Source organism: Sinocyclocheilus grahami, unplaced genomic scaffold, assembly GCF_001515645.1.
Source record: "Sinocyclocheilus grahami isolate Dianchi unplaced genomic scaffold, SAMN03320097.WGS_v1.1 scaffold1112.1, whole genome shotgun sequence".
Lineage (NCBI taxonomy): Eukaryota > Metazoa > Chordata > Actinopteri > Cypriniformes > Cyprinidae > Sinocyclocheilus > Sinocyclocheilus grahami.
The window spans coordinates 172,629-200,306 of record NW_015506291.1 but is presented as its reverse complement, the minus strand read 5'-3'; the positions used below and the strand labels follow the sequence as shown (position 1 = coordinate 200,306).

Sequence of the window (27,678 nt, the reverse complement as noted above, 5' to 3'; positions counted from 1 at the left end):
CATGCGAGCCAAACAGACCAGTTACAAGTAGACGCTAAAAGTTTTCTCAAACTCCGTTCCAAGAAAAATAACTTTTGTGCAACTCTGCATGTTTTACAGACTGTGCTCAGATCTGTGTTTGATAGATGGATAATAAATAAATTCATAATTAACAACAGCCATTGGTATTTCGAACGATCTTTATAAAATGTGTGGTCCGAACATGTCCTAGTCCGTTAGTCCCAGAATGAAGTGGTAAGATCTTTGGCATGACTCTGCTCACCTTTATCATAATAGGAATTTGATAGAGAGATGTTGACGTCTAAAACAATACGTGTCCACCCATTCAGGGCCACCAGCTCAAAAACACAATGTCAGCACTTGCAAACAATAAGGAACTCTGTATTGTCGCTACAACATAAAGGTCACAGGCATTCACTAATTGATGGGAGTTTCATGGAAGTAATTCCTAGACTAAAATACCCTTGTGTATGATTCCTGTTTTGTTCAGAGTAAAAGGCTTCCGCTAATAGTCCCAAACAGCTTTCTTCTGCACAGGAAGCATAACTAACAATAGAACACACGGTGAGGATGCAGGCTAGTTTGGTTCGAAAGGAAACATGTTGTGCAACTGATATTAATATATTATTTTATTAATGGCCCCTCGAGTATAACACAATTCTGAAATGCAGCAATTACTCAATTCAGTTTGTTAATCCAAATATTTTATTTGCATGTCTTTGTCTATTGGATTCCTTTCTTTCAACTTAGACTACATTATCACAGACCTCATTTTCCTCTTTTAAATCATTTTGGCAATGTATTTTCATCAGATTTGAGTGAACATGAAGTCGGTTTCCCACAAGTTCTCACATGGCACTATACTAGGAACAATGCACATAGTGCACTAAACCTCGATGACCGCGAAGCACATATAATAATGCAATGGCATTCGTCAGGTTTTCTGTCTAGAGTCTAAATTCGCCCTTCCGCAATTTAAGGCCTAAAAAGGTCTTAAATTTGTGCAAAGAGTCTTAAATTCATAAAGTCATGGCTTTAAATGTTGCATACATTGCAAAAAAAAACAAAAACTCTTCCTGTGTATTTTTTTAGTTTACCAATACAAACACAAAAATTGAACATACAAAGTCTTGTTTCCTGAACAAGTGAACAGAAGTGAGTGACAAATGCCTTTCAACGGAGTGTGATAGAACTCTTAAAATCTTTGTCATTTTGCTTCTCAAGAATCTTTAGATATTTGCACTGCACGGAAAACAAGACAGAAATCCTGACGAAGAACAAAAAAATTTTTTTTTTTTTGCAGTGTCATAAGAAGATAGCCTATAAAGGAATGAAAACCTAAGGCAGATTTAATGGAAGTTGCATTCTTAAACTTTAAAACATTGCTAAAACATTTATGCCTAGAGATCACATTGACATATTGTGTTCGATTATATGTATTACTTCAATGTTCTTTACTTGGTCTTGAAAAAGTTCTTAAAAAGTCTTACATTTAACTTTAAAGTGCTACTTAAGTATCCAATGGGCTATAATTATATCATACCATATATTCTTTGTATTATTTTGCTTATTCCCGAAACACTGTCGACTTTAGTTGAGACAGTGTGTCGTTGCTGGATGCTCTGGGTGGTCACTTTAAAGCTGGTCCAGCCCCTCCATCACTCTCTCGCAGTGGAAGTGAGCTCATGCTCAGTTTCTCTTCACACATCTGTCGGAGGAGTCGCAGCTTCTCTCCAATGGTCCTTTGGTCCTTTTTCTCAGCGAGGAGATCGTTGTCAGCTTTTGCCAGGATTCTGCTCGTTCTGCTTTCTGAATGCTGCGTTTAAAGAAGACTGTATTTGGTGTGCATGAGGACTCCCCCGTGTGAGCTCACTGCTTTAGATGTGTTACTGTGAGGACAGACTATGTGTTCTTCAGGATGGGTGCGAACAATGGCAAACAGTGTGGAAGTGAAGGTACGTGATCTCCAAGACCTAAAACACTTCACTTTCAATACATTAAAGCATTGCAAATGCTGGTTTTTAGTAAGTGGCATGGACTTTTAGTTGTTGAAGTAATGATACAGAGCTGCCCTGGATGAGTTGTAATAAATTAAGCACATTCTGATGATGTCGAAATGTTTGTTTGGTGCAGCTTTGTTGATTTTAAATATCTGTAAGGTAATGGTCAAAAGTGTTAAAATACCACGTTTTATTAGTAACACCCATAAAACGTGGTATTTAAAAAAAGAATAATACTACCTGTCGAAGTCATCCCGAGAGCACTAGAGATACTGCTTTCTTCCAGTTGCGTGTTTTTGGGGGCGGGGTTACCTGGAAAATGAATCTGCGGCCATCAATAGTAAACCACGCCCACAAGAAGATATATCTACTATAGACCACGCCTACCGCAACTAGACCACACCCACTACTTAATACGTGCAATGCCACCGCGACAGATACAGCACGACACGGCATTCCCTGCTTGGCCAATTGTCTTGGATTGAAGTCAATTTAATAATGCAACTTTTTAGTACTTTTACGGTTTTTGAAGCCAAAACTTCGTTCTTCCAACAAGCCTCTTTGCTAACATCTTTCTGCTAATGATTTTAAGACGGTTAGTAGCACGGATAGTTTTATTAAATATTTTAAACCCTTTTTTATTTAATGTATTCTGTTTCCATCTTAGATCTTTCGTCTTGCATTTTATATAAAGCTTTAGTAATTTTGCTGTTTTTGCTTATTTTATTAGTTTTTTAATGTCTATGTAGTTTCTATGTGTATTTTTTTTACTTATGTTTTTAGATTTTAGTACATAAAGTTAAGCTAAATGAAAATGAGAAATGTTTCCTTGGCAACTAGCTGAAATAAAAATAAGTTTGTTTTTTAATATACATTTTATTTCGGTTAATGTTTACTTTATTTGCAATAACTTTTTTATGGTTTAGTTAACTATAATAACCCTGGGTTAGCATTGGATTTGCACTTTTCCCCCTATCTGCTGCTTTTGACAGGTGATCGGTCACATGACACATATTCTGATGGTGCGTTCAAGTCATGTCGGATAGATCGTGTTTACGAGTTGAACGCACATGAACGCCGCCACAAAGTCGTTATTACGAGTGGGAAACTCAACATTTTCTTTAAGCCCTGAGTTTCCGAGTTGGGAGCGTGTCAATGAGAAAAATGGCAGATTCGATGTAGTTGATGGTACATTTTTGTTTAAATTGATAGTTTAGTTGTCCTATAAACTTAAATTAGTCATGTTCTTGTTACGCAGCTAGTTAATGAAATCCAAGTAAAAAAATTTACGAGTGGGAAACTCAAAATTTTCTTTAAGCCCTGAGTTTCCGCGTTGGGAGCGTGTCAATGAGAAACATGGCAGATTCGATGTAGTTGATGGTACATTTTTGTTTAAATTGATAGTTTAGTTGTCCTATAAACTTAAATTAGTCATGTTCTTGTTACGCAGCTAGTTAATGAAATCCAAGTAAAAAAATGCAGACCCTGTTGTATTTTCTTGTAATTTATTAAAAGAAGGCGCACCGCCCTCTTGTGCCGACTAAACTGACTTGAACGCACCTGACGTCGTAATTACGACTTGCCAACTCGTAAGTACGAACGTCCCAGGAGGACTTGAACGCAGCATGAGTCCCCATGAAGCAAAGATGGCATCCAGGGGTTTGTTTCAAATAAGCAACTGCTACTGGGATGAATGGAAATGCAAACAGATAGCTTTTTCCAGGTATTGTACACTTCCTAACCATGGGAAATAAAGGGAATAATTGAGAAACTTGTTTGGTAACAGTAATCATTTGTGTAACTTCATAAGGTACCACTAGCAGCACAGAATAGACGTTTTGGTGCAGTTCTGATCCCAGAAGTAACAGCTGATATTTACAAACAGTCTCGAGCTCCTCCACCCCTGTGTAATGGTGTCGTGCAGATGTGTGTACTTTATGAAACTCAACACTTGTGGGTGTGTGAAACTGCTCAAAGTCAGCTCTCTCTGGCTTTGTTTACATCTGCCATTAATATTTGTCTTGTGTGATTTGATCATAAGTGGTCCGACGAAACAGATCACTGTATACCTGCAATTCTGACTCTTTTTCCTCTTAACTGTGAGATTTTATCTCACAATTTTGATTTATAAACTTGCAATTGTGCATTTATTTTTTGCAATTATGAGAAAAAAGTTAGAATTGTAAAATGTAAACTCAAAATTGTGAGATATTATCTCAGAATTGTGAGACATAAAGACACAAACAATTCGGGGGAAAAAAGTAATAATTGCGAGAAATAAACATCAGAATTGTAGGATAAAAAGTCAGAATTGCGAGTTTATATCTTCCGATTCAGAACTTGTCTCGTACTTGCAAGATATAAACTCGCAATTCTGTGAAAAAAGTCTGAATTGTGAGAAAAAAAGTTATAATTGTGAGAAAAAAATTATTTCCACCAGTGCCAGAAACAGGCTTCCATAAATTACAGAAATATGAGTTCAAATACAGTGTTTTTTTTTCTTTCGGACCACCGTGATCTAAGCAGGTGCAAAGTATTTTTGGAAAACAGATAATATTTATGTACGTAAGTACAACTGGCTACATTTTTACTCAAAATGAACTTCTTGCTCACTGAACTGTTTAAACACAATAATCACACTCTGTTTCCTGCAACTGTACAGAATATCATAAGGTATTTAGTGCAACAGCACAAATGTGAAGATGATATCGCTTAATCATCTAAACAATACCAAATGAATCATTTTGGCTCTGTAACACTTCTTACTGCATATGAAATGCACAGATATACATTATGCATTTGGGACTCTGCAATCTGTTCTTAAGTTTGATCCCGATTTTGAATTTCTCTTCAGGCCTGGCAAAATTCTCCTTGTGTTTTGCATAAGCACAGGACAGGAAACATATGAAAGCTTTTGAGAAGTTGTTTTCCAGACCAGAAAACAATTATGTCTCCGCTCAGCCTTGGCTCTTTTGATAACTCTGTTTCTACTGCAGCTCATGCTGATTTCAGCTCAGTGGGAGAGTCATGCGACATGTTCATTAAACTCCCTCGCCATCACCCTCTAGAATCAACAGCTGAATATGTATCCCTGTCATTTAGGATAAGGACATAGATCCTTAAGAAAGGCCTGAAGTAGTGAGGCTCCACTGATCTTTGACCACTGAAACACACCTGGAGAAGTTTCGTTTTAGACCAGTTTCCCACCTGCCCTTTCTTTCAAAAGTTTTAGAAAAAGTTGCTTTTTATACAATTACAGGCCTTTTTAGAAAATAACTCTATCTTTGAGAAATTCCAGTCTGGATTTAGATTGCGACATAGCACTGAGTCTGCACTTTTAAAGGTGCACAACGATATTGCTCGGTCCGTTGATGCTAAGTGCCCTGTTATGTTAGTACTACTTGATCTCACGGAGGCCTTAATTGATACAGTGGACCATGAAGTCCTGCTGTCCCGCCTTAATAATTTTGTTGGCATCCGGGGCACCACACTTCAGTAGTTCTCACCCCCTAGTTACCCAAAAATGAAAATTAGCTGAAAATGTACTCATCCTCATCCTGATCAGAGGTATAGCTGAGTTTGTTTCTTCATCAGATTTGGAGAAATATATAATTCCATCACTTGCTCAGCAATGGATGCTCTGCAGTGAATGGGTGCCGTCAGAATGAGAGTCCAAACAGCTGATAAAAACATCACAATAATCCACAAGTAATCCACAGAACTCCAGTCCATCGGTTCACATCTGGAGAAGAAAAAAGCTGCGTGTTAGCTTCATTTTTGGGTGAATTATTCTTTTAAAGGCCCTGAACTATGTGGCACCCAAAAATGATTTGGATAAAATCACCTGTACTATTACCATCGTTTGTTTGCAGATGCTACTTGGTTTGATATTTTGCTTTGCGCTCATGCAATTTTAAGATTCACTTAAGTGTCCAAATATGTTTTGTGGCCGCTGGGTAGATTGTCTTTTATAAATGCAGAGCCAGTATTGTCTGTGAATGGATATAAATCAAGGCAAATGTGGGAATGTGTGCTTAGGACAGTCCTTCTCATTTAGTCTCCATCTGGAATACGTAGGAGTATTTGAAATTTCCATCATGGAGGAAAAGAGCTCTAATATGACTTATGGATTAGGGTCATTGGATCAAAAGCAGGACTGGCCACTCAGGCCATGAGTGATGGACCGTTTGTGAAAATTCGAAGGAAATCTCCTTTTTCTCCCTTTACGTGATGGCTGTGCTTGGTATGGCTAGTGACTGACAGCTTAATGATTCAGATTTATTTTCAGAGTGAAGCAGAGCTCTTCTTCCTGGTTTAGTAGGAGAAAGTAGAGACTTTTGGATTTTCCAGCCGTCATTTTTACAGGTCAGAGTTCAGTTAAAGTTCAGCACCCGTCCAAAAGCAAAGAAGTATCTCAAATCAATGATCTGACAGTCTTAAAGGACGTTTACACTGAGAATAATTAAACTGCTGTACTGTTGGTTGCTAGTTGCTGTTTCAGCTGAATCCCACTGCATCTATCAGGTGACGGATCTTGTAGACTTTAATGTCTTCTCTCTTGCCTATTGGTAGTTGTCGTGTAGCATTCTCATCTGCGCATTAAAGACTACAGATACGATTTTGGTAAATGATGAATGTTCACAACTTGTTCACACAAATTAGGTGGGTCATTCTCAAAATATTGTGATATAATGATCATGCATGACATTAGTTATGAAAAATGTCTCGTCATAACTTAATCAACAATATATGAAATATTTTAATAAAAAGTATGAAATGGTTTGGCCCTACATTGTTTTGCATTTATTTATTTATTGTTTGTTTGTTCTACAGGGTTGTGCATTAGTGCAAGGTCTAATAAGTGTATGTTTTTTAAATGATAAAGGTTAATTTATATCAGTGTTACACTGTTTAATGTTCAAATTAAAGATTTTTTTGAAAAATAATTGTTATAATGTACTGATTTTAATTTGCTCTGTGTGTTTTGAGATGATACTGAAAATTTTATATGAGAACTAGTGTTACTGTCACTACCTTTACAGCTTTAATTTATAAAATAAAATAGTCATAAAATAATTGTAAATGCCTGATAAAGGCAATGGAACCGAAACGTTTAATACTGTTTGCAAGCTGAGATAGTGTACAGGATTTATAGATAGATAGATAGATAGATAGATAGATAGATAGATAGATAGATAGATAGATACATACATAGATAGATAGATGTAAGTGGTGTGTGGTGGTGTTCTGAAATGAGGAGGCAAAGTTTTTTTTTTTTTATCAAATAAAAACAAATATATATACAGCTTTTACAGGACAAAAAACGGTTTAATTCAACTTAAGTCTTAAAATCAACATTTTGAGAATAACCAATCTCTATGTTTATCTTTGTGCTGAAATTCAAATCTGTCAGTGTATCGTATCATATATCATATCATACTTTATACATTTTAGGCCCCATTTGTATGCCATACATCATTTTTCGGTACTGAGTTGAGAAAATCGCCTGTAAAACAGTACAAAAGCAGATCTTTCAGCAAATATCTGTGGTTTTAGCTCTTGATTCTGAGTAAGAACACTGCGGTGTATCTTTTAGCAGCAAAGTAATAGTTTCATCATCCGTTTTGATTAAACTGAAGACTTTAAGCTTTGTGAAAGCTTTGCCTAGCAACATCATAATAACAGCATCCGTATCTGGTCGTAATTCAAAGCGTGCAAAGCACATGGGGTCCACTTGACGGATGAGTCACATGAAGCAGATGTTCTGGCTCACTGATGTCACTGCAACATGCCGTCACGCTGCGTTCAGTGCGGCTCACGTTATTCGGCTGTTTTTCCGTCGTGACCGAGGTGATAAGAGTTCATCGAGTCATTCAATGCATCAGTGGTAATCTGACAGCTTGTTTGAAAGACCTTCACACAACAGCTTTCCAGGGTGGACGTATGTTGGCAGCATGTAAAGGGGCGTTCACACATATAGCGATTTGCAACGACCAGCAATACAGCAACTCCGTGACCTCTTTATATGTGTGAAAAGAGCGTTAGAGAGTGTGTTTATTCCAGTATGGATGTGTGTTAAGAGGAACTTGTTTACAGGGGGAACGTGTTTGTGGGATGTAGCTGTGCTCTGCTCACATGGAGCTGCTTGTGGTTCACGTTTATGACCTGACAGAGGATGACGTGCCATAAAACAACCCTGCAAATTAACAAACATGCACACACTTACACCTTGGATGATTCAGAAGACAAGTCTCAGTTTCAAGTAAAATTTGAGTCCTAAGTTCTCATGTGTCTGACAAGGTTTTCTGTTATTTAACTGACTCTTTGGAGTTTTTCAAAGTGGCAAATTGGTGTAAACCTATGGGACAGTCGGTTTGACCCCAACACAAAAGTTGTAACATCCATGTGTCAAAACTTTGCATGCATCAATATTTCGATCAGTTTGAACACAACAGGGGCTTGAGATTTGTCTACCAGCTAGGCCGGCACCAAACAAGCACTTACTTGTACCAGCCAACATGGAAATCCATGCAAGTCAGACACTTAACACTGGCTTGTTCCTGCGAATGGGGAACCATAATCTTAAGGGTGGTGGTAGTGTTGTTGATTTATGTCTAGATCTCCGTTCCAGGCTGTGAATGACCACACTTTTATTACAAAACCAGTCCAACCTTCAGATCCACAAATGAGAGCTAATGTGCAAGTATCGAACTTATTCGCCCTCTTAAAAAACCTCAAGCCGTCATGAATGGTCTCCGCTCTTTCTCTTGCACAGTGGCCAAATATGTCCTAATGTATGATAGATAAATCTGTCTTGGAGGATGTCGGTTTGACCCCAACACAAAAGTTGTAACATCCATGTGTCAAAACTTTGCATGCATCAATATTTCGATCAGTTTGAACACAACAGGGGCTTGAGATTTGTCTACCAGCTAGGCCGGCACCAAACAAGCACTTACTTGTACCAGCCAACATGGAAATCCATGCAAGTCAGACACTTAACACTGGCTTGTTCCTGCGAATGGGGAACCATAATCTTAAGGGTGGTGGGAGTGTTGTTGATTTATGTCTAGATCTCCGTTCCAGGCTGTGAATGACCACACTTTCATTACAACACCAGTCCAACCTTCAGATCCACAAATGAGAGCTAATGTGCAAGTATCGAACTTATTCGCCCTCTTAAAAAACCTCAAGCCGTCATGAATGGTCTCCGCTCTTTCTCTTGCACAGTGGCCAAATATGTCCTAATGTATGATAGATAAATCTGTCTTGGAGGATCTTAGCAAAACTGCAGACTCTGTCAGTGTTGGAGATACTAAAGTAATTTCTTCCATCTATTGTTCCAGTCACGGATATTGTCTTGGCAGGAAGACGCAAACCGAAGGGTGAGCCCTGAGTAATGAGTTCCTCTCCAAATCTTTAATCATGAAAACCTCAGACCTCGCTTTGGATTAGGAACAAGAGGAGGTTCCTTGCTTTCGGTAATGGTTCAGCAAGTGACTGAGTGATGGGGCCAAAATGTCCGATCGTACTTTTATTGCATCTGTTATAATATTGATTTACAGTGGGAACCGTTGCACCCCACCCTTCTGTGAAACTGCACACCAGCTGACCGTACAGATCTCGAATGCATGCAGTCAAGTAGGATCTCGAAAACAAGCTGTTTTCACAAAATGTTATTTCCTTCTTCCCTTCTGTCCCAGGCAAGGGTAGCTCCAGTATCTCCTCCGATGTGAGCTCCAGCACTGATCATACGCCCACCAAAGCTCCCAAGAATGTGGCTACCAGTGAAGGTAAACCATCTGGTCTTCATTATGAGCCAAAATGCCTGCTTAACTCCCATTCGCCCTTCCTTTCTGCCCTTTCTCTCTCTTTATGAAACGCTTCACATTTTGGAGCGAACTCATGTGCTCGTAGGATAACCTGGAAATTGAAAACAAACTTGACATTCTCATCAGAGCTAACTTGTGAGCGAGCGGAGAGGAAAAATCCCCAGGGCAGGTTAATATCTGGATATTAGCTGCAGGACCGCAGGAGCGTGTGTGGCTGTTTTTCTTAGAGGCTCTCTTGAAATTAGGAAAACATCATCAAGATGTTTTTACATTACAGTGGTGTGGATTGCAGCCTTTGCATCCCTGTGCTGTACTGTAAAAACAGCTAATAAAAAAGACAGTAAATCTGTTAATCCATGTGTGAGTTTCGCTTGGCTTATGCATCATAGATTCTCATGTACTACAGGACCTCCCCCGCAGATATATTCCACATATTAGATTACTTCACTGTTGTTTTGTAACATGGTAAGACTAACGATTACGACGTTCCTTTTGTGTTTCTTTCCATTACGGCTAACTATTTGACCCGTGTTGTTATATTTATCAGTGCATGTTTAAACAAACTCGTTCATTTATTGGTTCCATAGCCTTTTTAGTTTCATTAGCGTAAATCTTGTCTGCAAAAAGCTTGTAAATATTTTTACTGTGTATTTGGCGTGGGATCTCCGTCTGCTGGGTGCTGAGAACTGAGCTCAACCATCACCTCGTCGCCAACCACATACGCATGTTGACGAAACGTTTATGCAACGTGTTTGTTTTTGTCTCTGGACTATATCATGCTTTACACCACAACACACTCTATACAAGTATGTGAACACAGACACTTCTTACTGCTCAAGCTTGATTTCACATGTCGTTGCATTACAAAACGTGTCAGAGACTGACTGATAATGTAGTGCATAAACCATCTTCATCTACAGTCTGTTTTCATTTGCATATCAACTACAAAGAAAATTGCTGTGCAAGTTACTCTCAACATGTTTATAGCTAGTTAAAGTTAGTTCAATTGTCAACAAGTTTATAGTAGTCCAACTGTCTTTTTGTTTAAAGCTAGTTTAAGTCAATTGAGCTGTCAACATTTTTTAACTAGTTAAGGTAACTGTCAACATATTTATAGCTAGTGAAATTAGTTAAACTGTTGATATTTTTTATAGCTAATTAAGTTAATTGAACTGTTTACATGTTTATAGCTTGTTAAAGATAGTTAAACTGTGTTCTTGTTTAGCTAAAGTTAAACTGTCAACATTTTCATAACTAGTTAAGTTAAACCTTTGACGTTTATATAGTTAAAGTTAGTTTAACTGCCCTTTTGTTTAAAGCTAGTTAAAGTTAATTAAGCTGTCAATGTTTTGTAACTAGTTAATGTAGTTAAACTGTCAGTATATTTATAGCTAGTGAAATTGGTTAAACTGTTGATATTTTTTAGCTAATTACATTAATTGAACTTTTTACCTGTTTATAGCTAAAGTTAGTTCAGCTGTCAACAAGTTTATAGCTGGTTAAAGATAGTTAAACTGTCTTTTTGTCTGTAGCTAAAGTTAAATAAACTCAACATTTTTATAACTAGTTAAGTTAAACTTTTGACATGTTTATAGCTAGTTAAAGTTAGTTCAGCTGTCAGCGAGTTTATAGATACATGTAGTTAAAGTTAGTTCAACGGTCTAGTTAATAGCTAAAGTTAAGTAAACTGTTAACATTTTTTACTAGTTAAGGTAGTTAAACTGTTAACATGTTTGTTGCTAGTTAAATGAGAAACAGTTTTTTATAGCTATTTAAATTAAACTGTTTACATGTTTATACCTAGTTAAAGTTAAACAAACTGTCTACATTTTTATAACTAGTTAAGTCAGTTAAACGTTCAACATGTTTATAGCTAATTAAAGTTAGTTCAACAAGACTATAAAGCAAGTAAAAGCTAGTTTAACGGGTTTCTTGCTTATAGTTTATATTTATAAGTTAATTCAACTATTAAATTAGTTCAACTTTCGACATGTTTATAGCTAGTGAAATTAGTTAAACTGTTGTTAAGCTAGTTAAAATAATGCAAATGTCAATTTATTAAGAGTAAAGTTCAACTGTCAACAAAATGACAAAGTTAGTTATTCTGCCTTCATGTTTGTAGCTAGTTAAAGTTAGTTAAACGGTCTATGTTTAACTAGTTATCGTTAGTTAAACTGTCAACATGTTTATAACTAGTAAAAGTTAATAAAACTATTGACATGTTAATAGCTAGTTAAGGTTCAATAAGCGAAAGTTAAGTAGCTACCTTAATAATATCATGTAGGACTGTTTTAATAGCGCACACATTTGAAGGTAACTCTATCGCCCTCTTGAGTACAGGAGGTTTGTTATAGAGTGTGTGTTTGCAATACATCATCTAGACATTTAGACTAATGTACATGAATCTGTTCTTATTTTCATACTGCGTTGAGATGCGTGCTTAAATCTGACATTTAGTTTTAAAGTCAGAATGTGGTTGGGCAGCACCACAGCTCCCTGGAAAGCTGTTTTCCAGGTTGGCACTGTTCTTGTTTCGCTGTTGTACCCACCCTACTCGGGCTTCATGCCAGGGAAGTCGGGTCCAACTCCATATTGTCCCCAAATGGGGCGTCTGGTGTGTGTGAAAAAAAGTGAGAGAGGCGCTAATAGAGTGTGACCCGTGATTATGGTTGTACTCGTAGTATTTCATAGTTTCTTGGCTCAGACAGGTGGAATAATGAATATCAACAAACATTTTACTAAGCAACGCCCGGCATTAATGAGGGCGACATAGTGTGCGTGTAAAGCTGCCAATTCATGTGGTTCAGTGAGGGTAGCTTAAACATGAGGGAAATGAAAATGAGGTTAATGTCAGTATTAAGAGCTATGATTAGATGTTTAAGCTGTGTGAAAAACTTGGAAACTCTTGTCCCCTAAAGTTAACAAAGAAATAATGTGATCACATAAAAAAAGTTGAAATGTTAAGCACACGGCACTGGCCTTTATAAATGATAGGGAGCCAGAAAGGGAACTAAGGTAGTTGCTAAGGAACTAGCCGCTGTTTAAAGTCAACATGAAACGGCATTCACAATCCATTTTAGTTTTTATAATGTGAAGTTTTTACAAGCGAAGCAGAATATTCATGGAGATAAAAAAAGGGTGGAACTTTGACTGGGTTGTAAAAAGATGGGTGTTAGTGCGAGACAATATATGTTAAAACAACCTTCGACAAGTTACGTTACTTGAATAGAAAAGTCATTTTAAAGCGTACAAGCAATTGCATTTTGATCAAAGATTTAGATAAACATTAATTTTATTTATTTTGCTTTTGATTTTAAGGAATCACAATGTAAAAATGATAATCAAATCTTCAGCGATCAAATCAAAGAACAAGATAAAGGGTTTCTCGTCGCTTGGTAAATTTTCCCTCAGTGGAAAATGTACTATTAGAAGTTTATAGCAAAGTTTTATTTTATACTGGAGACACATTTCACTTAATGAGGAATAAAATAACAACGCACTTTTGTGACAGGTCATTTATTGTATGCCAGCCATGATCTTTTATACACAATTATACTGTCACAACTAAAAACAGCAAATAATTCATTTTCAAAAGGATTAATATATGTATATTTTAATGCAATTATACCAAATACAATTTAATGTCTGCAAATGGATAATAATGCCCAGCTGAGCTTAACAGAGAACATATTGTGCTCTTAGCATGAGCACCTTCTTCTCTATTTATCACTGAACACTGACTGGCTTTCCAAAGTGTGGGAAAGTCTCGAACCCAAACCATTGAAATGCTGAGAATGTCTTGTGCCAACCATCCTACCATCACTCATATAATTCTGGCCCATCATTTTTGGACCTTGTTGAGTGTTAAAAGCATGACGTTCCTTACTGGTTGATTTTGAAAGACTGAGCGCTTCTCAGATCCAGTGCTGTCGAGGTTTGGTAGCAAACACACATTTTGAACACCTGCAGCCTTCATCTGTTTTCCACAATCTCTGAGGCATCTGGTTATTCAGCTGGAAAGAGGAAAAGTAGATGGACCACCCTCGCTCATCTGAACTTCAGGGGATATTTGAGAGTTTATTTCAAAGAACACCGTGATGCTAATAAAACCTCTTTGAGCCTACAAAAGATAATGCTCAATGGAACATCTCAAATATCTTCCCATTATATGGAAAACATTTAAAAGTGGGACGATTTTCTAGTGGAGCACACTGCACTCTAAAAAATGCTGGGTAAAATGGGGACAAACCTAGCAACTGGGTTGTGTTTAACCCAGCATTTTTTAGAGTGTGCTTTGCCATCTTAAAAGGAGTCTCCTTTCTCTGTTTTTCAAGAGAAATACAACACATATTTCTCTGCTTATGAATAGCTAAATTTAGCTCCTTACAATCGGTCAATATGAGAGAGAATTTCACGAGGTGCTTAGCTAAAGTAGTTAAAATGCTCACAAGTCCACATTCCTTGTTTGGGATGCGGTTCAAAATATACACTATAAGTTCAGGGCTGGCCTAGGAATGGTTGTCCCTGGATAGTTTTCTTTGGCTCCCCGTGTGTTTGAGGTGTGGTTTCTCTACAGATTGTTCAAGGACGAATAACAAATCATGAGACCAGAGCTGTTAGCACAGGAGGATTATTAACCCACTTTGTGGTGCCACTTGGTCAGTTTTCTTCAGTGAGGAATTAAAGATATTTTTCTACCTCTTTCAAAGAGTCGTATTGAAGTTTTCTTTTTAAAGACTTAATGTAGTATGTAAACGTACTGTACATTTCAGAATTGAAAATGTCCTCCCTAGTCCGACCGGACCATTTATCGGAGATTTGGCTCAGTCGCAGTACTAATGGATGAATAGGCTACTGCGATTCCTAATTTCCCATTTGTAATCTAACAATAGGAGTAAGATATATTAAAATGTCGTCCAATTTTCTTATTTCACATGCCAAGAGTGCTTTACATGCAGGTACTAAAAATGAAAAGGTTTAATTTCAAGGGTCAGACCCTAGTAAAAAAGTAATATATTTAAAATACATTTATTTCATACCAAGTATAGTTCAACTCTATTAACATATTTACTTATAATACTGAAACTTTATTTGGAGTACTACTTGTGCACAATGCACATTTCCTAATATTAAGTCTAAAACATGTTTTAATGTCCCTATTGATGAGGATCGTAATGATCTTTTAATAATTTCAGTCTTTAATGCAAGATATTTAAAGTGTACCTGAAGTGTACTTGCAATAGTTCCACTTTAGCACACTCAAATATACTTCAGTATGTATTTAGTTGGTCTTCTGCACTACTTCCACACAATTCAAATGCATTAAGTACAAAATAAGTCATTAGAATTTAGCAGACTTTAAGTATAGCAGTTTAGTATACCAAAAGTACAATTGCAAGGTGTTTTTATTAAGTACATACATATTTAAATGTAGTTGTAGTATACTTAGCATGTAATAAATGGGGGGGGGGGGGGGGTTTGGCAATATGAAATACAATCTGAGAGAGTTAAAACTTTCAAACTTTGAAAACTATGTCAAACTTTTAAACTACTTCACTTTAAAAGCTTTTAAAACTAATTCAAATTTTACTTAATTCTTAAAGCTTTTTAAAACGGCTTATTACATAGATATATATTGAGTGGTCCAGTACATTTATAGTGTTCCGATTGTTTCCATTTGTTACTGTAGTGATCATCGTAAGGCTTTCTAAGAGATTCAAATCGCTGTTACACACAGGGAGTAAAGTGTAAATCCTTCCATATATTGGAATTTCCTTAGAACAAGTTTATCTCAAGATGGGCTTTCCCTTCCTCAGACAAAAGCGTGGAAGTGTTCCCAGCAGGACTCATCAGCACCCTCCTCCTGTGCTGCTTCTGCAGTGATATGCGGACTTGTGTTTCTATCCCTCTGTCCACGCTGTGAGGTCAGTGGAGGTGAAGTTTAACAGTTCGAGGTCTGCAGCTCAGTCTGTCTCTACTGTATTCAAGCTTTCTCTCTCCTCAAGGGCTCCTGTCATTAACAGTTGTTTGTAAACTTCTAGATTACTAACAGTCCCTCTTCATATTTTTCTCATCATACAGAATTGCACAATGTGCGAGGTGTCATTGTCAATCTTCTCTTGTGCAGATAATGGAAGCATGAGTGGAAATTTGTTATACTGGGCTTCAGAGACCTGCACTAAGGAGTAATGGGGTTTTAAGTGAAGCCAAGTGACAGTACTGATTACTGATGGCTAGCACTAAATAACAGCAGATTGGACAGTTCAGCCCAAGGAAAACCCATTAATCAATTTCTCCCGATTCAGACCGACTGCATTGCCAAAGACCTTCGGCCTATTGCATAAAGAGATATGTGGGAGAGTACGGCAGATTTATTTTGCTGTGGATTAAATGGTACAATATAAATGCAATGGCATGCAAGAGTGTGCGGTTTATGCAGATGCAGTTTGGTATAGGCTATCCATTTCTTTGTGACATTTCCTTCATATTTCATTGGGAACTGGCTACAGTGTTCTATGATGCAACCAATTATGGAATCTACCTTCCGATGGTTTATTGCTTATATTTCATATGCTAATGAATTATCTCTATGTCTTCAAAAACAGTTAAATGACAATTTTCTCCATCCAGACAGAATTTTGATAAAAGCATATGTATTTGTTTCGTTTGCAGCATGATTGCAAATGTGATATTGCTTTAATATAACTAGGGTGACCATACGTCCTCTTTTCCCCAGACATGAAGGACGGCAACTGGTAGGAAGACTTTTAGCTGGGTTTATGATCAATCTGCATAACGTTGACTGTAAAATAGTTATTTTAGGTATGGAAATGACATATTTTGAGTTTTGATATTTGGGATGTGGTCATTGCGCTACTAAGGGGGCTAATTACAGAGACAGTTGCTGAATTTGGAACCACATACTTGCATACTACTCGTACCATTTTTGCCATTTCTTTATATGGCAGAAATAGTAAGAGTACAGTAGTATGCTAGTATGCAGTTCCGAATCATTCATTTTGTTCCTGAATGAATCAGTGGTTTTGAATTAATCAGTTGAGTCAATGATCACAGTAATTTGTCTCCACCTACTGGCGTAATCTTAAAAAATGTCTTGCACATACTCAAGATACCCTGCTAAAACTTGATACATCAAAAGTAAAACAGGACTTGAAGATAATGTTTAGTCTGTAGCCTTACTAGCCTAACTTGTCTAATGTTTCTTGTTTAAATCTGATCAGTTTGCATGAAGAACAACAGTTATAACAAATATTTAATTATATCCTACTCTTTTTGATGTTATCTATAAATGTGTGCTACTATATTTGTACTGTAGTTGCATTTTTTTGTGGAACAGTTTCTATGTGTGCATTCTTAAGATTTGTTTCTGTCGAATTGACCCTTAACTCAAAATTCTATGTTCGCTGAAGTTGATGGAAAACAGATATTGAGGTTTCAGTCATGTTTACACAAGACAGTGACAGACCACTCAATTATGACTTTTTTTGTAGAATCTGTATGTATTTTATTAAATGTGTTCATGTGCATGGATGAATGAGCCTGCCATGTGGGTAATTAATCTGGCACGAAAAATCGTTCACTAGCGACTATCCTGAGCAGTGACATGAAATGCATGTCTTTTAAGTGCTTTTAAGAGTCCTCCAAATAATATCTGTCACTGGCAAAACATCTACTATACTATAAAGAAATATTAGCTCACCATATTTCAGTATAAGCACCTTTTATGTAGTCCTCTTAATTAGCTTCTGATGGACTACAGGTGTAGTCAGTTATGTCTACATTAATCCAGATACATTTGAAAACGGCGTTTTCGTTTTAAAACACTCTCTGTCCACACTAGCGTTTTCAAGCACTTTCCAAAAGTTTCTCATCCACACTGAAACATCAGAAAACGTTAAATTCGCTTTACTGCACATGCGTAAAGCCTCAAAAAAGCTCACTGAGATGATACAGACTGAACAGACATGATCCATTTAAATGCAGTTCTTCTGACAGGATAATTTTATTTAGGAAAATAACTCCCCATTCACTGACGCGTCCTGATTGCACTCACTCACGACTGTATGTCTGATTGCAACGGCCATCATCATGTTTTGCCGCAAACAGTAATCGTGAGCAAATTTTCTGTCATCTTTGCAGGACTGTGATATTAAGAGTGCACAAAGTAATACATCTTTAGCAATAGTGTGAGAGTGAGAGTTCATACCAGCACAGTACTGGTATGAACATAGATATCTATTGGTACAATATGTGTCACATGTCTAAACATGCGTCATCGTTTACAGCCTCCATTTTCACAGCGTTTTCAAATTGATCCACTTCAAAAATCTCCATTTTCCTTGACAAAAACACCGTCTCTGTGTGGACGGAAGGCCAAAACTGAGAGAAAAAGATGCGTTTATTAGTGTGGACAAGGCCCTAGACTCATGACCAAGTTGTTTTCATTTCCCAGGGCAATGCTGACATGTGCAGAGTAAACCTAATTGCTTAATAACATGTTATTGGGTAGTGCAATCCACAATGTTTAAGAAATTTGTGATAATTCCCTGCTTTATTGCACCAAGCAATTTCGAACTTAAAAGGATACACACCCTTGTGTTGTCCCAGACCTGTATGACTCTCTTTCTTCTGCAGAACACAAAAGAAGATATTTTGAGGAACATCAGAGTTCAAACATCACTGGAACCCATTGACTTCCATTGTATGGATAAAAACACTGAGACTTGTTCTACAGAAGTAAGAAAGTCATACAGGTTTGGAACGAGTAAATGATGACAGAACGTTCATTTTTAAGTGAACCAATCTCCAGACAGCTGTCAAGTTTGTATTATGAATGCACTGGGCAATGAAAAGTTCAAAATTGTGGTTTTGGCTTTCGTGCACCTGGTTCAGTCAAGAATCGAACCTTATGTTCTCTGTTTCACCTAGACCTGTCTCGGTCGAGTTAGAGTTGTGTTTGGGCTCTTCAAAGGAGGCACCCTGTTGGTATGAACTTCTCAATCATTAAAAACACAACTGTGAAAATATGTAACTCCTTACCCTCTGACTGAACCGTCACACGAGCAGGAGCTGGGTTTTGACGGAGCCAAGTTTGGGTAGAACCTCACAGGGCCTAACCCTTTCACAACGTACGATTCAACACCTCTCTGTAGAGGAACGCAGTTTTAACTGTGAGGTTCCTAAACAACAAACTTTTACGATGTGCTTGGGGATAATAGTTGATGGAATGTTGGAGCATGGCTTTCTCTCTGGTAAAACCTGAATCTACGGACCGAATCTGGACAGCATAGCATTACCTCATCAATCCCTCTCTTTCCAAATCAGAGGGCTTAGTCAGTCAGCCCTCCAGATGTCCATGACCACATTACAGCAGTTGCCACAATTTGCTTCTTGTCATAACTATATAGTGCAGGGGGCCTTCCCAGAACATCTTGCAACCCATTATGACTGTTTCTCTGTGATTTGTGTGATCTGCGAGCATTTTACTGCGTCTGCTGTGCACATGTCGGGTAGATGTCATTAAGTTTAAATCTTTAATGTTCCAGGCAAGTTGCTCAAGAACTTTTGATAGCCTATATTTCAAGGTGCTAAATGATATTGCAGTGCCATGATGGAAATCGGATGGAGTTTGAGGTGTTAAGCCAATGATTAGGTGTAAAACGGTCCAGATCTGCTGGACTGGGTCTTGACTGGTGAAATACTGCTTGGGAGGGATGTAAAACACAATAGTCTGGCTGTAGTGTTGCTTTTGCCCTCATATTTCTGCTGCATGTAAAGATCTATGAGCTGTGGAGAGCAGAATGGGACGGATCGAATGTCCTTGCAGAAGATTTTGTAGGCCTTGGAGGAGGTCCTTTGGGTATTTTTGTTTTTCTTGGTGAACTCTCCAGAAGGAGGACAAGCCCTGCTCGCACATGCTCAGGAAAGACTCATTCCCCTAGAGTCTCCTCTATTGAGGATGTGAAGGGAGATGTTGACTGTGTTTCAGTGAGGCCTTCATTGAAGACCTGGGCATTGGGCAGCTGCTTTTCCATGTTCTTGTCTCAACGTCCAATTATTAGCTCATACTCATGGAAGTCCTCAAATCATGCTACCTGTTAAGAGGAGATTTGGTGTTGTTTCATAGAGAAATACAAAAATCTGAATGGCTGTTTGAAAACATGTAAATACGGTTTGACTTCCTTTTTTCTTTGCAACAAGAAAGTTGTGCAGCACTGTTTTGTTTACCGGAGTAACTGGGGTAAATGCTGTAGTGATATTTTCTATCAACGCCACCTACTGTCAGAGAGTGAATTTGAATTTTCATTAAAGTTTCATTAAGTTAAAGGGTTAGTTCACCCAAAAATGAAAATTAGGCTGTGTTTTACTCATCCCCGAGGCATCCTAGGTATATATGACTTTCTTCTTTCAGACGAATCCAGTCAGAGTTATATTAAAAATTGTCTTTGATCTTTCAAGCTCTATCATTGAAGTCAGCGGGTGTTGCATTGCTTCAGTCCAAAAGAAGTTAAATAAAAAGCGCCCATCCATAGAAAAAGTGTCTCACACGGCTCCGGGGGGTGAACAAAGGCCTCCTGTAGCGAATCGATGCATTTTTGTAAGAAAAAAATATCCATATTTAAAACGTAATAATCACTTGAATCTAGCTTGCGCTCACTGTTGTACACAGAAGCAGCTCCGGGCGGATGATGCATTAAACAGCTTGAAAGATCAAAGACAATTTTTAATATAACTCCGACTGGATTCGTCTGAAAGAAGAAAGTCATATATACCTAGGATGCCTCGGGGGTTTGTAAAACGGAGCCTAATTTTCATTTTTGGGTGAACTAACCCTTTAAGTTTTTTTTCGTAATCAACATTTTGCCAGAAGTGCTATTGATTAAGTTTAACTTGTACTGAACCCGGGAATATTCCTTTAATGAGTTCATTTACTGTAGAAAGGATTTTAAATCAGAGCTACACCTACCATTCATGTCCCAGACAATGTACTTGCCTCATTTTGAATAAGTGGCATGTCTTTGCCAATGTCAATTGAGTACAGAATAGTAGAGCGTTTCTCTCACTCTACCAACAGCTTTCATTTGGCAGCACTGCACATGAGGAAAGATCTGATGGAAAGGAACTCATCAGAAAAGCACTTGAAGGCGCTGCTGATGTGGATCGTGTGCATTAAGCTACTGGCAGTGAAACACCGGCTGCCCTTCACACACTTGAGTCATCTTGGCTCGAGAGCTTTAACTCATCACCAGACTCCCTCAAGAATAACTTAACAGATATTTTACTGCTGCCTGGACCTTGGGAAAATTAGTTTTGTAGAGCCAAATTTATCCTCCCCCACTCTCTCTCCTTCATCATCTGCATTTTTTAATAATTACCACTGACTTGTTCTATTCCCTGCTCTGTCATTCAGTTCTGCCGTCCTGTATTTCCTCACAGCGTGTGCAGGTGATACGTTTCGCAGAGAGTGTATCCAGTGCTGTTTGCACAGGCTAGAATCACTATTATTATTGGTCATATTTAAGGTTAGAGGTTTGTTATGAACCCTAACCTTAGGTATTAAACTTCAACTTAATCTGGCAACACGGTTTGTGATACTGACATGATTGATAGGAGAAGTCTTTGGTTGCTTTTCTAAGCAGGCCGACCAGTAGTTTTCGCCTGGAGCACAATAAAAAGGCTTAAAAAAATCAATAGACGTCTTGTCTAGAGATCAGGAGCAGGATTTACAAAAACCTTTTGGAAAGGAGTGAATTCGTTTCTTAAGATAAATTCTAAGAAGCTTGTAAGAATGTTTGTAAGAGTGCAATTTTGAAAAATGTATAAGGTCTTAAAAAATCTTAAGAACATCTTTATTTATTTATTAATTCATTTATTATTATTATTATTTGTTTAAAAAAAATTATCTGCCTTTTATTCTTTAAGACTTGTGCTGAGAATTCTCAAAAATTACTTGTCTTTTAAAATTGCTTGTAAATCTCTTGTTATGATATTATTACCATATATTGGATTCCATCTTTTTGATCAACTTGTGTTCTTTCGGGTAGCACAGGTTTTGTGTTTCTTTTTGGAGCAGACTGATCGTAGGCCTCATCGATCTGAGCTTACGCACTTCAGTTTTTAAGTGAAAAAACATTATTTGTGGATAATTTTGGCAATCTTCACTCAAAAACGAAGGCCTATGATTAATCTGCTTCAAAAAAGAAACACAAAACCTGTACAAATTGAAAGAAAACAAATTGATAAAAAGATAGAATCCAAGATTTGGTAGTAAAATTGCATAATGAGAGGTTTACAGGCAATTCTTTGTAGAACAGTCATTTTTGACCGGGAACACCGCAAGTGTTATAAAGTGGGGGAAATCCTTAAAAAAAGTACAAAAAAGTCATTATACTCTGTGTGAACAAAGTTAGTGGATAATTTTGGCAATCTTCACTCAAAAACGAAGGCCTATGATTAATCTGCTTCAAAAAAGAAACACAAAACCTGTACAAATTGAAAGAAAACAAATTGATAAAAAGATAGAATCCAAGATTTGGTAGTAAAATTGCATAATGAGAGTTTTACAGGCAATTCTTTGTAGAAGTCATTTTTGACCGGGAACACCGCAAGTGTTATAAAGTGGGGGAAATCCTTAAAAAAAGTACAAAAAAGTCATTATACTCTGTGTGAACAAAGTTAATAAGTTTTAGTCCAATGTGATAACATTAAATAGCATCTTTGGGGAAAAGAAAATCCTTTCCAGATCAAATTGACATGTAGCACATGAATGGTTTGTGAATTTGGCTCCAGATTATCATTGAGACTTGGGATGGACTAATTCAATTTGGGCCAACAATCAACCAGAACACCGTAACAACTGCATAGAAATGTGTTGAAACATTCAGAGCCCCCTTATCCCATTACTGTTCAGTTGATGTTCCATTCAAGATCATGCAAGTGCAATGATGTTCGTTATCTTCAGCACTGAAGGCACGTGTCAGTGATTAGCTAATGAATGATCATTCTTTTGAACTTTTTGATCGGCCCTGTTTTGTCCATCACTGGGGAATATCTTGAGCCAAAAGGCCTCAAGGTGGTTTCCCACTTGAAATGCGCAAGCTTTGCTTTGTCCAAGTTGAAGACCAGATGGTTAACCTGTTTCTCTGATATCTCATGCCTGTGGATTCCTCCACCATATGCAGACTTTGGCAGTTCACATCAAGGCCAGTCAGCTGGAAGAGATACGAGTCTAATTATACATTCAAAAACAGCTTGGAAAAAGTGGAGAAATTGGCCAAGTATGAAACATCAGATAGCATTGTACCAGGTTACTTCCCATAATGTTTTACTGTGCTCAATATATAACACTTTTTCCAGGCCTGAAAGATGTTTTGTCTGTTTCTCTGTGTTTTGTCTAGCGTGTGTGTATTTGTTTTAGGTCTAAGTTTAGTCTACGATTGGCAATTGGAATTGAACAGACAGTCCGGCTTTGATTACGATTCCAAATCCAACACTGTGAGTAAAGTTGATCTTAGTTTCTGGCCTCTAGGCTTTGGATCAAACAGGAGAAAGAATGTGAGGCCAGCCACAATTCAATTGAAATTCATTTGGAAAAATGGACGTTATTAACTCTGCCTGCCTGGCTTTATATGGAACATTCCTTTGATCAGTGACACATGTAATTATAGCTTATTAACTGCTTATTTGCTATCAACAGCTAGCAGTGGACCTTGTTTTCAGAGGCTTGTATTCATTAAGAACTGTAAGAAATCCCCGCAGGCACACAACGTTGATATTTGGTTAAGGTTTGGTTGCGACGTCGGGTGACCAAAATTCAATGTAAATTCGTCTAATGTCAATGTTAAATTGTTGTCCAATACCGACGTCAGCTGACGTTGATATTTTGTTGTTTTTAGGTTGTGCAACCAAAATCCAATGTTAAGTCAATGTCAAATATTGCCCAACGTCAACCTGACTTTACATAGACGTCCGGTGCCTGCTGGGATGTTGCAAAACTATTAATTTCTTAGGTCCAGTGTAGCTTGAGTGTCCTGCCAGTTTTGAGAGTTAAATGCACTTATAAGCATCTCTCTTGTTCATACTGTATGTAGTAATGAAAAGGCTGATTCATTCTAGCAAATCAGTTCTTTTAGATGATTCATGTAAATTAACTGATACAAAAATAATTCATCTGCATGCAAAAGTCAATGCACTGCACTTTATTTCTTATTTGCATCTTATTTTTATGGCAAAATATTTAGTTAAATGCTTAGTTTATTACTGTTTTGTCACCTTAATGGTCTTTTCTCTCATCTGAAGCATTAGAATTAATGACTCATTCTAGTGAAAGAATTAGTTTGGATGCACTGAATTGTCTTGAAGTCTCTAGGCTGCATTTTATGTCAAAATATTTAGTTAAACGGTCTGTTTATTACTGTTTTCCATTCAAATATGTTTGTAATATATACAATAAGGTTAGTTATATAAATTGTTATAGTTTGTATTAGTTATATTTACCAAATTATTAATTTAGTTGTGTACATATACCATGTTTTATTAGTTTATTAATAAAATTAAAATAAATAAAAAGCAATTATTTTATTAATAATTGTTTTTGCTGTAATGCTGCAGAATTCTATATTGCAAATTTTGCATGTTAAGCAGACCAGTGTAGTTATTGTTAACTAAAACGTTTTTATTTATTGAAATAAAGCTGATGTTAAGTAAAATATAAATGTTAAATGAAAACCTAAACCTAAAAAAAATAAAAAATTAAATTAAATGCTGCCTCTGAATCTAAATAAAAATAAAAAAGGTTTATGTTGAAGTGCATTACTACAATTACTAAAACTAAAACTGAAATAAATATAAATCAAAGCTAAATATAAATATTAAAAAAGAGAAAATGACAAAAGCAAAATTACTCAAATGTGAAAATGATCATGAATACTGAAAATATAAAGATCTAGCTATTCCAATACCAAAATAATACTGGAACAGACTGTTAATACACTCTCAGAAAAAAGGTACAAAGTCTGTTCAAAAGGTGCTAAATATATGTACCTTTAAGGTACTAATATACAGCCTTTAGGAGTAAATTAGGTACAAAAGTGTAGAAAAGGTAGGCTTTTGTACCTTTATTTTATAAGAATGTATTTCATAAGGAGTTCCCTCTAAATAGGCAACTTTAAAGATCAAATAGTCAAGTAAACTTTCAAACATATATAAAGAAGTGTGATTTAAAACTCATTGTGGTATGTTTCTGTGACGGACGTGTGTTGAATTTCCTAAATGACCCGCGGCGTAAGAGCACTGGAACGCTGTGCATTCTGTCTTAAGCTGGTTTTCAAGAGAGCGGTTCATTTAGCATCAGCGCTCCACGGTCATCCCGAATAAGCTTGGGGTCAATACATCGCCTAAACAAAGGATACATCCATAAACACTGGATTCTAGCCAAAGTCTGCTCCGTTATTTATGGAGTGCTTGAATAAACACATGGGCTTGTGGGACTGATGGTCATCATCATGGTTTTTTGTACAGGAATCCCAAGTATGAAAGCCGGTGCTCTGCAGTGAGCTGAGTCAGTCTTTGAGTGGTTGGTTGGGATATTTGATGGGCAGTTTGGTAATGACCCATTACACCACAGCGGGAACCAAAGCTCCCGGGACTCGTTCCAGCTGTGTGCACCAAATCCATAGATACTGACGGTACTGCACGCTATGTGTCCCTAGGGAACCGCAATATGAATGGACCACCCAGAACCGCCGGTTCGTTACAGAGCAAAGCAGGGGATCTAGCAGCGAATTCCCTCGGTGCCGCTCTCAAATCCTTCATCTTTCACGGTGTTTTCCTCTTTAAGCCTGAAGCTGATTGAATCTGTGAGCCGCTGCCGGTTGTGGCCGCTCAGAAAGCCTGTACTGAAGGTCACAGGAGAAGTAATTCAGAGCCCCTTCGAGTAAAATCTGTTTACTCGGTCTGTCAACTTGTCCTGCAGTGGATTTTTAGTGCCTTTGGACAGCCAGCAGTTGCTCAATCAAAACAGGCCCTGGTTTAATATATTAATATTATGCAAACAGCTCGAGCGAAGTGTATTTATAGAGCAAAAGTGGGAGCCGTTCCACAAATACCACAGTTGTCACAGACGCAGTACTGGAATAATAATCATAAGAAACGAATGGATCAGCATCATTGTGCCAGCTGTTACAGTTTCCATTTATTGTGACTTTCCAAAAGAAACATGTTAACATGAACTAATCGATGAGACATTGGAATAGATACTGATAGTCATCATCATGTTAAAACAGACGCTATATTAGGACTTTTCAGGTGGAGTGTGTGCTGCATTCTCAGTATATGTCACAGGAGGCGCTGTAGTCAGCTTTAGTCTGTATTGTCTTTATGGTCAGCAGAAACCACTGATCTCTGATGTAACTGATGTCCAACCTCCATGAGTCTGATCTAAAAGTGGAAGAGAAAATGTCTAGTAAATGATGTCATTGCTCTTCACTCAAATATTGCATGACTTTTTTAGTTATTTGTGTTAGTATCTACTTTAATGGCAACCTATTAAAGTGAAATTACTGAACTTACACATAGGACCCTGAGAAAGATGCTCATTTTAGAAGAAGATTTCAAATGGCACTTAGAGGCTTTTGCATCTGAATTCTTCATATATATATATATATATATACTGTATATATATGCAGCTACATAAAGGCACTGTATGTTTGTTTTGTGAGTGTTAACGTCTCAATGTCATAAAACGGGGGAAAAAAGAAGACAAAGCAGTGTGTAGCTGCTACTGCCACACAAAATCATGTCGGAGGAGATGACAGACGAGAGCGAGATACTCCATTCAGTTTGCTTGCCAGAGTCAAGGAAGACAAGGTGTTAGACAACCGGTCAGTTTAAGTTTTCAAGTTTTGTTTGCACACTTTTGTAAATTTATGGTTACAAACTCTATCTACCCCTCCCCACACTCATATTTTTAGTTTGATTTACTGGCCAAAACACGAGAAAACACAAATTAAAGTTAAAGTTGAATTTGGCACTTTGGAAGAATCTATTCAATTTTGTAGATATCCCAATGATGTGAATTCTTTTGGCCATGATAGTCGTGTAGTGAAAAGGTGATGTCGTCGCAGCCCTAATTCTGACCACGAAACTCTGGCCAGGAATCGTCATATGACATAAAGTGAGCAAGCATAGTACTTTTAGCTTTTGATGTGGCATTTAGGGGTGAAATAGATCGGAAATCAATTGTACTGCGTTTGTGTACAGAAAACACTAGAAAATCAGCATACTATGCTTCTGGCCTATGTGGCCTCATTGGACTGGCAGAGAGTCAAGTCAAGTCAAGTCACCTTTATTTATATAGCGCTTTTAACAATACAGATTGTGTCAAAGCAACTGAACAGCATTAATTAGGAAAATATTGTGTCAATAATGCAAAATGATAATAGTAAACACTAAATTTTCAGTTAAAGGCAGTTCATCATTGAATTCAGTGATGTTATCATCCAGCTCAGTTCAGTTAAAATAGTATCTGTGCAATCAAGTCGACGATATCGCTGGAAATGAAGTTTCTCCAACTAAGCAAGCCAGAGGCGACAACGGCAAGGAACCAAAACTCCATCGGTGACAGAAACCAGGCTCAGTCGGGGGGCCAGTTCTCCTCTGACCAGACGAACCAGCAGTACGGAAAAATCAATTTAAGACGTAATAAAACAGACGATGAATAATATTAACAGCAATTATTATATGATGCAATCAAACTTATAGCAAAATGTGGTAGTTCTGTATGTTGTTTCATGGTTGGCATCATCTGAGGTCCTCTGAGGGGTTGC

At 37.3% G+C, this 27,678-nt stretch overlaps 1 protein-coding gene across 2 annotated transcripts in view; it reads left to right on the top strand.

The window, feature by feature from the left end:
* The first annotated feature begins 1,634 nt into the window (after positions 1-1,634).
* The window catches only part of LOC107566917 (F-box/LRR-repeat protein 7-like), a 36,808-nt gene continuing 10,764 nt past the window's right edge, over positions 1,635-27,678 (top strand). The window contains exons 1-2 of one of the 2 annotated variants that reach the window (XM_016252487.1): positions 1,635-1,955; positions 9,704-9,793. In XM_016252487.1, coding sequence (XP_016107973.1) covers positions 1,919-1,955; positions 9,704-9,793 — 127 coding nt within the window. In that variant the 5' untranslated portion in view covers positions 1,635-1,918. Of the gene's footprint in view, positions 1,956-2,549; positions 2,596-9,703; positions 9,794-27,678 lie in introns of those variants that run through there. The other variant, XM_016252488.1, reaches the window with a different exon arrangement.